The following is an 18,701-nucleotide window of genomic DNA, read 5'->3' as shown; positions in this document are numbered from 1 at the left end:
TTTTCTTAGAAGATGTGTATGTCTGGGATGTGACAGGAGATGCACCCTTAAACCAGATTTCCAGGCGTTTACAGTTGAATCATGCCAGTAAAAATATGTTTATTTAGACATTAAAATCCTAGGGTGCCCACGTAAATATCCTAAACAATGTGTGTTACATGAGCTTCCTTTGCTAATGTGCTTTCGCTTTGCGTGTTTTTAGTTCTGGCTCCTGGAGTGTTAATGTACTACAGGGAAAGTTGAACTCAGATGGTGAGTCTTATTTGCTGTTCAACACATTTGGTGGTGTGTTTCTTAGATTCAAGAGAATTGTTTCTAATGTAGGTAAAAGTCACATCTCAGTTGATAATGTAAAACTCCTTGCTTTTAATATTCATAGCAACATAGAGATTTTTGTTGGGCAGTAAAAGGGAGAAAAGACAGCAGGTACACCCTTCACTCCCTATTCATTCATCTGTGTATTTAACAAGCATCGCTAGAATATCCGTTGTCTGTAAAGCTGTGTGATAGAAACGGGGAGGACAAAGAGAAGGTTGGGATACTGTGCTTGTGGAACCTAAAGCCTGCTTTATTTTACCAGTGTTTCGCAAAAATCAGGATAAATTGCCTCTTTTGTCAAAATATAATTTTCAAAGTGTTAAAAAAAGCAATAACTCATTCAAATATTCAGTAAGCACATGTTGAAGACTTATTTAACTCATTAATGAGGGAACCACTAGGGTAACAAAGCTGTTTCAAAGGAGGATATGAGAAAAATATATGGGTAGGTATGTAGAATGGATGGGTGGGTGGGTAGGTAGGTGGGTAGCTGGCTAGATACATACATACACACATGCGTACATACATGTGGTGAAAGGAAAAAAGAATGCTGAAATAAGATTGCAAAGTTAGATACAAAACTAGTTAATGTCCTACAAGGCAATAAAACAATAATCTTTGGGGTTATATTTCAACCAGGCAGAAATCCTTTGCACGCCTATACTAGACAAATATTATTTGTAATTTACCAGTCTTCTACAATTTTTGCAGAGTCTGAGTCCAATCAATAGTAAATAGTAACTCAAAGTTACGTTTCCCAAGAGTGTTAGATGACTCTTAGGTAAGCTTGTCAGTCAATACTATAGCACAACGCTGCCCGGTAGAACTTTCTGGAATGATGAAAATATTCTGTATGTGTGCTGTCCATTGTGGTAGCCACTGGCCACATGTGGCTATTGAACGTTTGAAATGTGGTTAGTGCAAATGGGGAATTGAATTTTTACTTCTATTTAATTTTAATTAATTTTGACTTAAATAGTCATGTGATTAGTGGCTATCATATTGGACAGCACAGCTCGAATATGCCATTAAATGGGCAGCCTGTCATTTTTCTGCCTTGTTTCCTGGGTAGGATATTTTTTTTCTAAAGACTTGGTAAATTAAATCATATTTTAACTATTGTAACAGGAGTTAAATATGTAAAAGAATTCAGAGAAGACTCTTTTGAAAAGACCTAATTCTTTCATGAATCAAGTCATTTCTTTTGCAAAGGTGGCTTCTCTTATAATGAGTTTCTTGATAGTGGACTCACCTGCAGAGAGTCTGACCAGCAAGGGAGCTGCTTATGAAGCTAAGCCTATCTGGAGGGAACCCAAATCTGCATTATGTTTTCCAAGTGAATCAGCTGGGGATTAATTTTCCTTTAGCAAGATAATAATGCTCATGTCTAGTTTTGATTAACAGGAGCTTTCTGGTTTGCTATGAAGGGAGAGCTCACTATTAATATTTCACGAGGATTTTTAAGGCTTAAATAAGTTAACTTCGCTGCTGCCGTCACTTCATTACTCAGAACAAGCAATCAATGCATTGATAAGGTTGGCTTTGATTTCTCATGAAGCTCAGTAGTTTTACTTAGTTTTCTCATCCTCTTGCTTGCTTGCAGGGGTTTTTCCGCAGAAGTATTCAGAAGAACATGATTTACACTTGTCACCGAGATAAGAACTGTGTTATTAATAAAGTCACCAGGAATCGATGCCAGTACTGTCGACTCCAGAAGTGCTTTGAAGTGGGAATGTCCAAAGAATGTAAGTGGAGTCTGAAAAAAATTTTTTTCCCCTTTGCCTTATCTATAAATATGGTTTGCTCAGCTTCCAAAATCAAGTTGTGGAGGACGTCAACATGTGGAATTCAGACATGACACTAATGATAGATTGCCAAGGGTAGGTGGAAACAGAGATGTCGTGAAAATAGAATAACTGTGGGATTTTCAGATAAAACTTGAGTGGCACTTGGTGAAAAGGCAGGAGTTGGTTGTCGTGGATGGCGGGTTTGTATTCCAGAGCAGTTACTAACTCACTGTGTATTTTAGAGACACGAATAACTCAAGCATATCGCATAGCTGCTCAGAGACTCCATTTCCCCATCTTGACAATGAGAATAAAGAGTTTTGCCTATATTGGTGAGAATAAAATGAGACGAGAGACATGAATATTAACAGTAGTGATAATTTGCCCCTTTTTAGAGGAGGGGAAGCATAAAACTTTTGTTGTGGAAGAAACAATTAAAAATTTGGTACGTTGGCCTTTTTCCAAACTTGATTTAGCTTTTTTCCTCCCAGCCACCCCCTCCTCCAAACGATTATACACTTTATGAAGGCAAAAGAGAACATTAATGAATTAAAAATTAGTGGTCCCTTAACACCTGTTGATGGGGATTCGAAGTATACATGCTTTAATAGAGGCAGAGTATATACACCACAAAAAACTTCTTACTTACATTCTCTTTTTGGTGCTTTGAAATGTTGGGAATGAGAAAGTGACAAGCAAGTGGCTTGGCCCAGACAGGCCTAAGGAAGATGTAGGGATGCGTGCCAGGTGAAGCATTTAAGGGGATTGCTACCTCTTCATTCATCCCATCTCTCCGGGATTTGGTGAAGTCAAACTGTGAGTGGGACACTGGGCCAGGTGCTGTGAGGGGACTCTGGAGATGCTTGAGTCATGGCCACTGCTCTCTAAGAAAAGCCAGGCACCTCAACCACAATCCTACAGTGGGGTTTGAAGACTTATGTTAAGGTCAAGGGCTCTTGGGTTTTGGAACTGGGAAACATGGCCATTGTGGGGAAGACTGAGGAGGGAAAGCCCCATAGCCAAGCAGCATTGGTCTGAGGCCATCCAGCTGGCAGACTGGCTCTCTGCTGGGAGCTACTAATCGGGGATGTTTTGTGGTGGCCTGCCCAGCATCCATCCCATGCCTTCTCCTTTCTTAACTATACCCAGAGCCTAATTTGCTTTTCCACCTCTTAGATTTCTACACTTCAGGGAGAACTTCAGGTTTGGGATCAACTCAGTTGACACAAGCCAATCAGAATATTCAATGTCCCAGCCACAGTCGTTGGTTCATGGTGTGAACATGTAACCTAGGCGAGTCCAGTGAGAATGAATTCAACACTCATGCTTATGATCCATAAAAGAAAAAAGTGATAAATTAGACATCATCAAAATTGAAAACATCTGCTCTTCAAAAGACAATGAAGTTAATGAAAAGACAAGCCACAGACTAGGACAAAATATTTACAAATCACATATCTGATAAGGGACTTGTGTCTGGACTGCATAAAACCTCTGAAAACTCAATAATAAAAAAGCAAATAACCCAATTAAAAAAAAAGCAGAACTAGCCAGTCTCCTTCCAAAATGCCAATATTATGAGAGACAAATGTAGGCTGAGGAACTGCTGCAGATTAAAAGTGACATGACAACTAAATCTAGGGCATAATCCTGATTGGATCCTGGATCAGAGGGAAAATAGCTATAAAGGACATTATTGGGACAGTTGGTGAAATTTGATTATGGACTGTAGATTAGCAGATAGCATTGTATCAACTTTTACTTTCTTGACTTTGATCATTGCACTATTGTTATATAAGAGAACATTCTTGCTCTTTATATCTGCAACTAGCTCCCCATGGTTCAAAATATACATGTGTGTGGAACGGGAGAGAGAAAGAAAATGTGGCAAAAAATTAAGAATTGTGAATCTGATGAAGAGTATACAGGAATTCTTTGTACTTTTCTTGCAGCTTTTAAGCAAATTTGAAATTTTATCAAAATAAAATTGCCAAACAAAACAAAAGAGTCATACTTAGACGATTGGGACAGAAGTGCCCTCCCTTCCAATGCACATGAGTCAGGAAGCAAGTAGCCCCAAGGACCCCTGGTAGTGAGCCTCCAACCTCAAGGGGAGTCAACTGTAGGACAAAGCAGGCCCTGAGGATAGAAGAGTGGAAAATGGACAGAAATCAGGCCCTGAATGGCATCATTGAATTGCTAAACCAACCGACCCTAAACCTCTGCCTCCCGATCATTTTATTATATTTGCCAAGAAGTACCCTTAAGGCAGTTGGATTGGGGTCTGGTTCATAATTAGGGTCCTGATGAACAAGAGTGGACTAGGTCATCAGACAGGGAAGCATCCTGCATGTGCCATCCCTTCTGGGAGGGTCTTTTTCCTCTGGACATTGTATCTGCAGATGATGGGCCAATTGACCACATTTCAGCCAGTTCCCTTTGATCCCTCTAAACTTTAGACCTATTGAATTACTTAAAATCAATGAATGTGAAGATGTGAAGCTAATATTCACTTAGCTCAGGCCCCAGATCCTACCACTGAAGAGAAAAGCAGGATGTTGACCTGAAATAGCCAGATTATTTAGATGTATAGGTGAGACTCATAGGGGGATCACCTAACCCTCCACTTTTGGGCTGACAGTCCGTAGACGTGGGTGTCACACTGTAGTTCTGTGGGAGAATTTCGGTTCAGGCCAGAATTATAAATGAGTAAGCCAGATGTGGACTCAGGGAAAATCAGTACTTTTGCATTTATTTTGTGTGGGCTGGAGACCCATTTCCTGCTTACAGTACTTAAAACGCATATCCTGCTGCTCTGTAAAAACTGGCAGCTTGGTTGGCAATTAAAAAAAATAATGTTTACACCCACAGGAAAACTCTAGTTTCAACCCTCAAGGAACTTATCACCTTAATTAGATTTAAAAATATAGAAATGGGAAGCAAATAGGATCATTATGCCCAAGTATACAAAAATAAATATATTTTCTTTAGAAGGAAATTGAAGGGGAAGAAATAAACACTTGGAGTCTAATGGAATATTTTTAAAGTTGAAACAGAAGGAAGTAGGAAAATATGAGAATCAGTAACCAATTATACCCCAGTATACACAACTGAAACGGACCCAAGAATAACAGAGACTCATAGAATGTTAGAACTGAAAAGAGATCTTAGAGATTAATTTTCACTCACCTCTCTCATTTGACACACAAGTACACTAGGACCCAGAAAGATGAAACGGTCTCCCCAGCAATCCCCAACTGGCTAAAGACCAAGATTACAATTCAAGTCTGCCACCCCTCCTTGCCATGCTTTCTCTGTAATACCAAGGGTAGCAAGATTTGCATTCAATTCTAGGCATAGGTCATGTCAACTCATTAGTATGTGTCAGAACTCTTTGGATGCAAGTGACAGAAAACGAAGCTCAAACTGACATATGCTAAAAATCCGCGCAGTCCAGAGGAACACAGCTGGATCCAAGACTCATGTTTGTTTTCAGGGCATTGTTCCTGCTTGTCTCTCACAGCTGTTTTTTACTGCATTGCTTTTGTTCCCTGAAAGATTTTCCCTATGGCTAATAAAGATGGCTACCAACAGCTCCAGGCCAATAGTTTACCCAGCAAAAAGAGAGAGGCTTAGACCCCAATCTTTCCATCAGTGCCTAGAGACTGATTCACACTGGCCTAACATGGATCTTGTCCCATCTATGAACACACTGCTTTTGGAGGGGAGGTAGCACACTCTGATTGGCTAGGTCTGAATCATGTGCCAGGATTGAGGTTGACCCCACCCAAACTGCATGGACCAGGAATGTGGGAAGAAGTGTTCCTCAGGAGGGCATCAGAAGACAGGAGGCCAAAAGTACCTATGTCCACGATGATAGGTCAAGTCCCACAGTGCTGTTGCCAGTACATTCATCTTATTGTTCATGCTGTGGGGAAAAGAAAGAGAGAAAGAAACCTAAGAATCATATTATAGTATTAGCTATCATAGACGGGGTGTTTTCTACGTACCAGGCAGTACCTTAACCCATATTTTATCCCATTTGATGCTCAAAACAGCCCTATGAGATATGTCAGTTATAATCTCTGTCTCCCCATTTTTAGGGGGCAGATATGGAAGCTGAGGCACAGAGAGGTTAATTAACTTACTCAAGGTAACAGTAAGGGAACCTGCTGGGATTTGGACCCAGGTAGTTAGTAATATACTGCATGCCATAAAAAGCGGCTTTAAAACTCTGAGTTCCCTTTCAACTCTACTTTATTGTCGGTGGTTAATAAAACAATGATCACACTCCTTGCTCTATATTAGAGATGTGCCCCATAGAAAATCATGTGCAAATTTAATTTTTATAGATGGAATTTGGTTTTCAATGTATAATGAGATTTACTAGTAAAAGAAATCCTGTAGTGTGGCCCATCAGAAAAGCAAGATTATGTCTTCGTTTTTCTGTTGTGTAAATGCTGGTGGGTATACCTTATATTTTCCAAGGGCTTTGTACAAGTAGGGGAGCCTTTTTGCAGAGGCGTAGCTATTTGTCAGAGCATGGAATTTGAAAGCAGCAACAGCGAGTGAAAAAAATCGATTTTCAGCAGCATTCTAAAAATGGTAGAGAAATTTATGAAGAACTTGGGAAGGAGGCAAAGGAAGCAAGATGACTCGAAGTTGAGTGATGAGCTTCTGCTGGTGGGGTGGGAGGCTAGTAACAATGTCGGCAAAGGAAAGTATGCGGCAAAGCCCTAAAATAAAAACAAGAAATAAAAAAGAGAAACAATAAATGAAGACATAAAATTTGGGATTGTGAAAGAGACGTCTGGACAAGCTTATGATGCAGATAAACAACTAATTGTCCATGATGGGAAAGGAGATTTAAGACGATGCTGCTGAGAAACCGTAGGAGTATAGAAAGCCCGGCCGTATGCCTTTGAGTCAGTTACGGAAACTCAAATGAGTAGTTCAAATCTTTAAGCCAGGGATCAGCAAACTTTTTTAAAAGAGCCAAATAGAAAGTATTTTTGGCTTTACAGGCCATGTGATCTCTGTCTCAATCACTCAACTCTGCTGTAGCACAAAAGCAACCATAGGAGATATACAAACAAATAAGTATGGATGTGTTCCAATAAAACTTTATTCACAAAAACCAGTGAAGAGCTGGGTTTGACCCAAAGGACATAGTTTGCTACTTCTGGTTTCAGTGGCTCACCCAGTGGCCAAGTATGCCCCTTATGGCTGCTCTGTGATCTCAACTCCAGCTCCTACTCTCATCTCCTACCAATAGACACCCCAGCGTCCAGCCATACTGGACCACGCTGACCCTCCAGCCTCAGACCTCCATGTTTCTGCAGTGGCTATGCCCTGGAATTGGGTTTCTACCTTCTTCTCCTTCAGCGGAGCCTGCTGAAATGTCACTTCCTCTTTGAACCCTCCCTTGAATGCCACACCACTCTCTAGGCAGTTATTCATTCTTCCTTCTGTGTTCCTGTGCTTTGAACTGACCTCCATAAACCACAAACTTTATTATAACGTGATTCGTCACACCCCAGTGAGGCTCCCCGGCTTCATTGTAAACTCCTAAAAGGCAAGCATCTTGTCTTCCTCACCTTGTAGCCCCAGAAGTTAGCGTGATGCTCTGCTCAATGAGATTAGATTGCTCAAGTGGTTAATTGTGGCTGTCTTCAAAGACAACCAAATCCAGCATCTCCCTAGCTGTACTTTCTGAAAAGTTGTCAGACACAAAACAATTCTGGGTATGCATCCATTCAACTGTTCGTCATTTGCTTATCTGCTGCTTGCCCAGAACAAGTTGTTCAACTTCTTTGGGGTTGTGTTTTCTACCTGGATAAGAGGATCATTAGTATTGACTGACAGCCCAGGCATGATGTGAGAACTGATGCTTTTAATTCTGTTTAGACAACAGCGTTTCTTCCGGCTGCTTCCTCTTACCAATTCCCTCCCCTGAAAGACATTAGATCTTCTAATGTGTTTGCTGTCAAAAATGGTTGAACTGAGCAGGCATCTTTTATAGCTGTGCATGGCGAAAGCCCAGTTAAGTTGGAGAGGCTAAAATGGAGAAATGGTGGGATTTGTGGCTCACTTTTGCCAAACCTTGGCTACCAAGTTACTCACTGACAAAAGGAGGGGATCCACAGATAGGCTAGACACTGGGGTCAGGAGGCCAAAAGGAAAATAGAAGATGAGAATAAGGCCAGAATCAAGACATGTGTGCTGTGATGAAGAGAAAGTAGTGGACTCTGGATGCTTCTAACATTTGACCAGGTTCCCGTGGGCCTCTGGGCTTCAAGATGGGATCCCCACCACTGAGTGTCTGTAACAAACACACTTGGGAAGGTACTGTGGCTACCACCCCCATTCTGTTTTCCTGTCTGAAAACCACTGGCATTAATTCACAAAGGAACCTCTTTATATTGCTCTTTGAGCTTATGTTGATGTGGTCCGTGCTTCTGAGTGGTAAGCAAAACATGTCTTTGATTTTGTTTGAGAATGCTGTTTAGTGTTTATTTCACAGCATTTTTTTCCATGACAGTTTCATAAGTGTGTTTGTAGAATAGAGCAATGGAATAATCTCTGAATTTAAGAGTCCCTAAGCACTCATTGACACCTTCTCATTTGGGGCGTGTTGAGCTTAAAAACAGCTTTTTATAAAGTCTCTAAATTCCGATTTATCCTTTAGACATGAACGTCCCCCTGGGTCGACTGGATGGAATAAATGTGTTGTGTATAGACACTTAGATACTTCCATGAGAGGTTTTAGTCTATGTTTCTTTCATTTCTCCTTTAGTGTTAAACTTACATTAAAACAAACCTTCTGGATTAAAGGCACTTAACCTCAGTTAAAATCACTTTTGTTGGTGCACAAATTATATTGATGTGCTCACTGGTTCTATGACTGGATTTTACTGGCTTAATATAACGAGGAGATTCATATTGTAGGTTGCCGTGTGTACTTGGAAAATTACATAAAAATCATCATCAGGGCACTTAATGTCTTTCTAATTTTAGTTTATTTCTTCATTTGTTCCCATGTTACATCCTCGCCTGTTAGCACGTTTCCAGGGTTCGCTGTGATCATTTTGTTCTGTTCCACAGAAATACAGCATGAACCCCCCCCCACCTTCTCCTGCTACCCCACTGCACACAAATCCCCAAAGAGCGCCCCAAAAGTGAAGGAAAGGCTGGGAACTTCATATTTTTCTGTCTAAAAATGTCATGGAAGCTGGAAAATAAAATCTGCCGCCCCTTTCCACTTGCCAAATGTTAATGTTTTCCTGCATCTGTCCAGGAGATAAAAAAACAAATTCTGTTTGGGCACTGGCTGCCCAGTGACGTCAGTGCCACTGTGGGACTTGAAGCCCATTAACACTCAGACTGCAAAGGAAGTATTAAAATTCCTTCAGCTTTACTAACACATTTCTCCCAAAGCTTGTCTCCTGGAGCACATTCTCACCTTAGAAAAAGGAGAAATTTCCATTCCAAGCAGGACCAGGCAGAGGAAGGAACAAAGGAATTAGCCTGGGCTGGGTTCAGATCCGTCCCCACCCTCTAGCTCTCTCATCTTGAGCAAGATGTGTGATTTCGCTTTGGTGGAACCAGCTGACCTACAACATGGAGATTATCATGGCAACCTTGCTGGATTTGGGCATTGGACCTCATAACGATAATGCATTTAGCACCGTGCTTGGCACACAGTAGGTGCTAAATAAGTGCTAGCTGTTCTCTCAGGTTCTTCCTCGGGTGGTGACACAGGCTCCGTTCCGTGCTGCTGGTGCTGCTGCCACAGCTGGTTTTATTTGAATAACATCAGCCTTAGTCCTTCTTCAGGAGAAATATGAAGGGCAGAGGCTCTGTTTCTTCTGAATTGTTAATAACGCCACAGTGTAGATGTACAACCGCAAATATTATGTCGCAGCATTCAAAATAAAGCTTGCAGGCATAGTTTCCAAAATAAATATCCACCTTTCTCGGCTACTGTAAACCAGGAGGCAGATGGCTCATTTGCCCAGAGATACTGGACATGTGTAATCAGAGAATGGGACAGGATCCTGGTATCGTGGAACCCAACTCCATGGGGAAAACCGAACTGGGGTGTTGGAAAGGATGCCTGGCCTCCCTCCTACATGAGTCAGTTCAAGGTGAGGCCATCTGGGTCTCCTGGGCAGAGCCAAACCCGTGCTGAATCACCAAGGATGCAAAATCTCCTTCCCTCCCAGCATCCTCCTTTCGTTGCCCATTTGGCATCTTCCATCTCTCCTCATCCTTTATTTGGAACTCTGTGACCTGCCTTTCCCCTGGATCCATCATCTCCTCCCCTATCCTAACCAAATCTTGTCACCCTTTGGCCTCTTCACCAGCACTGCTTTTGTGGTCAGCCGTCGGGGAGGAGGGCTGGGAGGACGTGGTGACAATACGAGAGCTGATGGTCACAAAGTGCTTTATCAACCACAGAGTCTCCCAAGACTTCGGACCATCCCATGGGGCAGGGAGGACAGGAATAGTATTCTGATCCTCAGTGTCCTGAGGTTCAGAGAGGCGAAGAGACCTGCCTAAAGTCACACTGCTGGCTTCAACCTGTGGATCCTAATTCCAATTCTCGATATAGACACAGTAGAGTTCTGTGTGCATTTAACGCTACAGAGTTTTCAGTATCTTCACTCATCTTTGCTCCCGAATCACATAGTCTGTCATTTACATGTATGATTTGATTTGATATAGGTCCTAGTTTGATACAATCTTTCCCCAAGTGTAAACTCTGCACACAGTGGTGTGAAACATAATTTTAGGGAGTATTGAATTTAGCATGGGATAATATCAAATCATACAGTGATAAAGTTATTCGCTTTTCAATATTCATTCAGTCTTTTTATTACCAATGAGAAAATCTCAGTTTGATGCCAGAACGACCTTAATTAATAGCTCTTGAATCTTTGGTAATCCCTCTTTTTCTTTTTGGTGAGGAAGATTGGCCCTGAACTAACATCTGTTGCCAATCTTCCTCTTTTTCCTTGAGGAAGATTGTCGCTGAGCTAATATCTGTGCCAATGTTCCTCTCTTTTATATGTGGGATGCCGCCACAGCATGGCTTGATGAGCAGTGTGTAGGTCTGTGCCTGGGACACAAACCTATGAACCCCAGGCTGCCGAAGCAGAGCACATGAACTTAACTGCTACACCACTGGGCTGGTGCCTAGTCTCTCTTTTTAACAGAGAGAGGACAGGCATCTGTACCTAGTTAAGACTAAATTGTATTTATTTTCAGGGGTGTGCAAACTGTTTCTTAGATAGCCAGACAGTACATGTTTTACCCTTTGCAGGCCATTCAGTGTTTGTTGCAGCTACTTGACTCTGCCACAGGCAGACAGAACAGCATGCACCACCCGAGGCTGCATCACATGATATGGGCATGCTCAGTGGTCAGTGGCGGCTACTGCGTGGGGCATTGTGGGAAGCATGACAGGAGGTCAGTGTCCTGGGCAGGCTGGGGCAGGCTGGGGCAGGCTGAGCCAGCTGCGCAGGGCTCTGCCCCCGCTGATACACTTGGAGCTAATGCTGTTCTGTCTGCCTGTGATGCCCATCCCCTCCTCTCCCTCCTGCTCATGCTTCAAGCTGCCTCCCTCCTAAACACACACACACTTCTCTAACGGCAGGGAGCACATGAGGGTCACCACAGTGTGACATGTTAGTGGCGCCTTTACTGGATGACTTTGAAAGTCAAACTTGTTTTTGAGTCCAGGAGGTAGGAGGTTGTGTGTGTGTGAAAGAGAGAGAGAAAGAGAGAGAGGAACATAGAGATGTTCTCCTCACTGGCTTTGAACATCTTGAGGGCAGGTATGGAATCTCATTCTTTTTTGAGTCCTCAACCCAGTAAGCCCATTGCCTTCTACTTAATAGATATTTCTCAGTTGGACCAGAGGAAAAGAGGACTTGAGGAGTAGAGATTCTGAATCAGGAACTTTCGTCTGACCTTTCCATGAGTTAGAGATTTGAATTAATATATTGATATAATGAGCCCGTTTTTACCTTTGTCACCATTTTGCCTCCTTCCCTAATTTGCACCATATGAATAGGAGCGCATTACCCCTTTCATGACATGAAGTCTCAGCGTTGTTCGTTCCGTGGTGAACGTAACCAGATGGAGCTTATAAACAGGTCCTAACAGAGGAGATTTGCTTTCTCTCAAAACTGTACACACGGACACACCATATTTCATCAAATCTATAATTTGTTAAGGCGCACTATTATTTTATGCACCACTAAAAAGAAAACAGCAGCAATTAAACTAAGATACACTGAAGATTGTGAGACAGGTGGCAGTTTCAGAGAGGGAGAAACCAGATATGGGCCCTGTAAGAATAGGCAGCATCTCACGTTCTAGCCTGGAAATACACTATGTTTTCATCTTGAGCTATTTTTTCATTCTGCTTTAAATAGACATTGATAAAACCTCAGCGCCCAAAGACAATCCCCAACACAGAGTTGGCTGAATAAATATGCAAGTGCTTCTAAAATAGCTGGCAGAGAGCCCTTTGTTTGGAAACAAATGTCTCCGTGAAAATAGCAACCCGAAATTCTCCCGCGGTCCCTGTGTTCCGGGGCGATGAACATGGCCCTTTAAGTACCTTCTCCCAGTGACAGCAATTCTCTGGAGGGTGGCTACCTAAATTGCCCAATAAATCCATGCATAGAGGATGGTCTGGAATTTGCTCTTCCTGGAGTGGCATTGAGCACTTAAACCCGTCTCTTCTCCCTCTGCCATCGCAAAATATTAACTATCACAGTTAGCTTATTTCTCTCATCCTTCTCCCTTTAGAGCTGGAGAACAGAGAGTTGAGCAATTATCCGATGAACTAGATTAATGGAGACAGGCATCTTTTTAGTACTGGGACCAAGGAGAGTAAATACCCTCCCTATTTCCTCAAGAGGACCGTTTTTTTTTTTTTTAAAGATTTTATTTTTTTCCTTTTTCTCCCCAAAGCCCCCCAGTACGTAGTTGTATCTTCTTTGTTGTGGGTCCTTCTAGTTGGGGCATGTGGGACGCTGCCTCAGCGTGGTTTGATGAGCAGTGCCATGTCCGCGCCCAGGATTCGAACCAACGAAACACTGGGCCGCCTGCAGTGGGGCACGCGAACTTAACCACTCAGCCATGGGGCCAGCCCCAAGAGGACCGTTTTTGTCCCACATACACGCTTGGTTGTTCCAACACTTCATTTCATCAACATAAAAAATCTTCACAATTTAAAAAATTTTCTGATTTATTTTCAAAATGGTTTTAGGACAGAAATCTTCTGTTTTGATGGTGGAGAATGCAAACCCTCCATTTTTCTCTGCCTGTTTTTTTTGGGGGGGGGCATGTTTTACAACATCACTTGGGCAGACTTTTAAACATTATTTTGATTCAGCAACATTGTTTAAATCTTAAAATAGAACTAAGGAATTTCACTGGCGTTTCACAGTGGACCTGCTTATGGAGCCAGTCGTGATATGGCTCTTCCAAAGGGAAAGATAAAAGTTGCTTCTAGTAAACTCTGTTGACTCAGGGAATTTAATGAGGACAGGAAGAGAATCAAACGCAAAATGTAATGAGTGAAGGAGTCCCGCTTTGTGTCCTGGAAGTCTGGGGACAAAGCGCTTGAGCAGTTTTAAACTGAATGGAAACTTGGCTGTGGCGCCCTTGGACTTTGAGCTCTGAGAAATGTGAAAATATGCAGGCTCTGAATGTACTCCCGGCACCCCACCAATGGATGCGGCCCAGAAGTTCTTTCAGGAAGAGAGACCTCAGGACTTCCTCCTGCCCCCAGGGACTGAGCAAGCACTTGGAATGTGGGCCTTCCCCACACTTGCCAGGATAATGATGGGATCCAGGTCTACAGAATGCAGAGCCCCATTTTGTTTTTACAAATAGTGCCCTTTGCGTGACTTTATGTTCCTGAATAGAATTATGCCCATCAAATTGAAATGTGGTGATTTACTCTACCAGAAAGGCTGACGTTAGAAGCACTGACATTATAAAGACTGACAATACCAAGTATTGAAGAGATGTGAAGCGACTGGGCCTCTCATTCATGGCTGGTGGAAATATAAATTGAGCCAAAGTTTGGAAAATGGTTTGGCAATGTTTCCTAAAGCTAAACATACCAGTGTATCCCAGTAATGCTCCTGGGAACATCCTCAAGAGAAATGAGTGCATAGGCCTACCAAAAGATATCTATAAGAATGTTTGCAGCAGCTTTATCATTATAGCCAAAAGCTAGAAACAACCCAGATGTCCATCAGCAGTAGAATGTGTAGGTAAATTGTGACATGTTCAAAGAATGGACTATGCATAGCAATAAAAAAGGAACTAACTACTGGTAAATACTACAGCATGGATGAGTCTCATAGACATAATGTTGAATCAAAGAACTCAGAAGAAAAGAGAACATTCTATATAGTTTCATTTGTATAAAGATTGAATATGAGCAAAACTAATCTGTGTGATAGAGGTGAACATGGTGGGTACCCCCTGGACTCAGAAGAGGCCCATGGGAGCCAGGAGGAGTGCTGGACAAGGTAAACCTTGGTTGGGTAGACACATACCTATGTATGTATGTTTCACCTCAATCAAAAAGAAAAAGAGAGGGGCAGGCCTGGCGGCACAGCGGTTAAGTTTGCATGTTCCACTTCTCGGTGGCCCGGGATTCGCTGCTTCCGATCCCGGATGCGGACATGGCACTGCTTGGGACGCCATGCTATGGTAGGCATCACACTATAAAGTAGAGGAAGATGGGCGCGAAGTTAGCTCAGAACCGGTCTTAGAAAAAAAGAGGAGGATTGGCAGCAGATGTTAGCTCAGGGCTAATCTTCCTCAAAAACAAACAAACAAACAAACAAAGAAAAAGAGATTGAAATGTGGAAGTAGTGTTGAGAGGGCTATGGATGGCCATTCCTTCCTGTGCATAGAGAAATTGTGTTATCACAGATGAGAAGTGTAATATCCTCTCATTGGAGGAATCCTCCTCCCTTTTAACACATTAAATTTCTGCAAAGGTGTTTTGACCTCTCTGCCTTTTGCCTTTTTCTCTGATTTGGACCTTTCTCACTTGTAGCTTTGAATGCTGAAGGAGTACCAGAGATGGGTGTTATCCTGATTTATTCTGAGTTCTCTGAGAATGGTTATGTAACACCTGTAATTGCAGCAACCCACCTAACGAGCTTTTCCCTGTGGTGCCCTGCACTGCAAATTAATAGCCCGTGGATCCATTTACAGCTTGTTGTGCTTTGGAAAACTATTTCAGCCCTCAGATAATAAACAGCTTAAAAAAGAAAGATAATAAAAGAATTGTTATGTTTAAATGTGAAGCTACCAGTAGTGTCAGTAAATTCCTCTCAGATATGTAATGTAATCAAAATGTGATTTATGAACCTGTGTAGATTCTAGGTTAACAATCAGTTGACTATCCCTTTTTTTCCATAATTAAAAAAAATCATGAGAAGATATTTTTTCATTTTGATTCATTCGTTAAAGGCACATGGGGCTTTAGATTAGTAAGTGGCCAAATTGACACTGGTTTAGAGAAGTTAGCAAGAAAGTTTGGCTGGTAGAATAGACAACCTACATTTTTTTACAGCCATCAGAGTAATTTCTCTGTGAGACTGTTCACATTTAGAGAAAAAGATCTGGATTTACAGAAAGATCATTTTAATTTCCTTGTCGTTTTTATTACTTGTTAAAAGTGCTTAATATATATTGACTGCAGAAGAGAAAGCAGTAAAAAGCGCAAATCCTTCTCTAAGACCAGTGGGGAAGATATGACCAGTTTATTCAGTGTCTGAAATTTAGACATAAAGACGTAGAACTTGTGGTTTGGTGGGATGGTGTTTTAAAACATTGATATAGGGTATGAATATCACTTTAAACATATCAAACTAATGGAAGTTTTATTTCTGAAAAAAGGTAAATATAAATAAACTCCGACCCTTTTTATGTAGATATATTTCTCTCTCAATGCTACCTTCAAAGAATCCAAGAGAGCTTACAAAAGTATTCTTAAAAAGATTACATCTCTACAATAAAAAGACAACCCAATTAAAAACTGGGCAATGGATTAGAATAGACATTATTTCACCAAAGAAGCTATATAAATGACCAGTAAACACACGAAATGATGCTCAACATCTTTAGTCATCAGGGAAATGCAAATCAAAACCACGATGAGATGCCACTTTACACCCACATCAAAAAGATAGACAATAACAAATGTTGGCAAAGATACGCAGAAATTTGAACCCTCACACACTGTTGGTGGGAAGATAAAATGGAAGAGCCACTTTGGAAAATAGCTTGGCAGTTCCTTAAAAAGTTAAACATGTAGTTTAACTATATGACCCATCAATTCTACTCCTGGGTGTGTACCCAGGAGAAATGAAAACGTGTTCACAGAAAAACTTGACAGAAATCTTTGTACCAGCATTATTAATAGCAGCTATAAAATGTAAACAACCCAAATGTCCACTAATTGATGGAGATACAAATAAAATATGGTATATCTATACAATGGAATATTATTTAGCCATAAAAAGGAATGAAATACTGATATATGGTAAAACATGGATGACCCTTGAAAATATTATGCTAAGCGAAAGAAGCTAGACACAAAAGGCTACACACTGTGTGAATTCACCTGTATAAAATGTCCAGAACAGGCAAATCCATAGAGACAGAAAGTATATTGGTAGTTGCCAGACACTGGAGTGATTGGGGAATGGGGAGGGTCTGCTAATCAGTTTCTTCTTGGAGTGGTGGTATTACAACTTTGTGAATATATTGAAAACCACCAAATTACACACGTTAAAGAGGTGAATTTTAAAGTATGTGAATTATATCTCAATTTTTAAAAAAACAACCAAAGGATTAGAAGAAATGTTAGGCTAATTGACTTAAGGGAAAATAAACCTTGGAGTCAGATTAGCGCACTGAGGTGTATACACACTAGACGAGGGCTGCCATTTGGTTCTGGTGTTCCTGGTAGAACAAAAACGGGACCAAGTCAGTGGCAGGACTCTCAGAGTCCACAAGATGAAAACAGCCTCATTGTCAGACGAATCACAGATTTTCCACATCCTGATGTTGGAGATGAATGTCTCCCATGAGTCCTTATAAACGGAGCACCAGGAGTCGTCATTTAGGATGTCCTTGACATTTTTCGTTGCTCTTCCTTAGGACATCCCTCCACGTAGTTAAATCTCATCTGTTTTCTAAATTGGAATAAAAAGGGGATAGGAAAGCAAGACAATCTTTATGACCCTAATCCCCCAAAGAAACAACTATGGCCGTGACACTGAAGACAGCACAATAAAGATTGTCACCTCAAACCAAGGCTTGGCTCTCCTCATTCCATTTCAAGTTTTGTAACTTAAAAGCTTTCTCCTTCAAATACTGCCTTTCTGGATATCTTCTCAGTTTCTATTTGATTTTCCCTTTTAAGGCAAACCTCAACTATATTTGAGAACATATTTCTCTTTATTAAGGTGTAATTTATGTGTCTTAATGGCACAGACCTTAAGTGTACTGTTTAATAAGTTCTGATAAATATATATGTCCTCCTAACCACCTTCCAAGTTAAGATATTAGGAAGAGACTATAGGAACCTTCTGGGGTTGGAGCCTTCCATATCTTGATTTCGGTGGTGGTTACACTTAAGGTAAACTCTTCTGATGTCTATCACCAGAGATTAGTTTTGCCTGTTGAGCTTCCTGCGCATGGAATCACACAGGCTACACTCTTTGGCGTCTGGCGTCTTTCATTCATCATTATGTTTATAGCATTTTCCCATGTTGCTGCATGTGTCAGTTGTTTGCTCCTAATTTGGCTAAATAGTATTCCATTTTGTAGATATGCAGTTCTCACCTTAATGGATGTTTGGGTTGTTTTCATTTTGGGGCTATTATGAATAGAACTGCTATGAATATCCTTATACATGCTTTGTAGGGGACATAGATGCTTATTTCTCTTGGGTTTATGCTGAAGTTTAGAATTGCTAGGTCATAAGGACATGTGTGTTTAATTTTACAAAAAATGGCCAGTTTTCCAAAGTGGTCTTACCTACCATTTCACACTCCATCAGCAATGTATGAGAATTTCAGTTGCTCCACATCCTTGCCAAACCTTGCCGTTTCAGTCTTTTTAATTTTAGACATCCTACTGGGTATGAAGTGATATCTCATTGTAGTTTTACTTTGCATTTTCCTGGCGGCTAATGATATTGCATTTCTCTTTAATTTAACAAAAATTCCATCTATTGTTTAATTAGAAAATATAAAACAAAACTATGCAGAATTTGATCTCCTATTTGTAAAAACACCTTGTTTGGAAGATACAACTTAAAATGTTCAAAGCTATTGTTACATTCTTTTTTTTAGCTTATCTGTATTTTTATTTTATTTAACATTAGCGCTCATTTGTTAGTTGTGTGATAACAAAAAGAAGAAAAGCTATTTTAAAAAAAGAGGTTATCTGTTAGATTGATCGAGGTAGAACTTCCATTTTCCTTGTTGTCTAACAAATTTGGGCTAAGTAACGTTGGGTATTGACAATGCTTTAGAAGGA

General features: G+C 41.0%; 1 protein-coding gene across 2 annotated transcripts in view; it reads left to right on the top strand.

The window, feature by feature from the left end:
* Positions 1-18,701, top strand: part of RARB (retinoic acid receptor beta) — a 166,834-nt gene that overhangs the window by 65,788 nt on the left and 82,345 nt on the right. For both annotated transcript variants that reach the window (XM_046641578.1, XM_046641572.1), the window contains one exon: positions 1,922-2,063. In XM_046641578.1, coding sequence (XP_046497534.1) covers positions 1,922-2,063 — 142 coding nt within the window. The remainder of the gene's footprint in view (positions 1-1,921; positions 2,064-18,701) is intronic.

The sequence above is a fragment of the Equus quagga genome, chromosome 1 (genome assembly GCF_021613505.1).
Source record: "Equus quagga isolate Etosha38 chromosome 1, UCLA_HA_Equagga_1.0, whole genome shotgun sequence".
NCBI classification, from domain to species: Eukaryota; Metazoa; Chordata; class Mammalia; order Perissodactyla; family Equidae; genus Equus; species Equus quagga.
The sequence above is the reverse complement of the archived record's forward strand: the minus strand, read 5'-3'. Positions and strand labels throughout refer to the sequence as shown.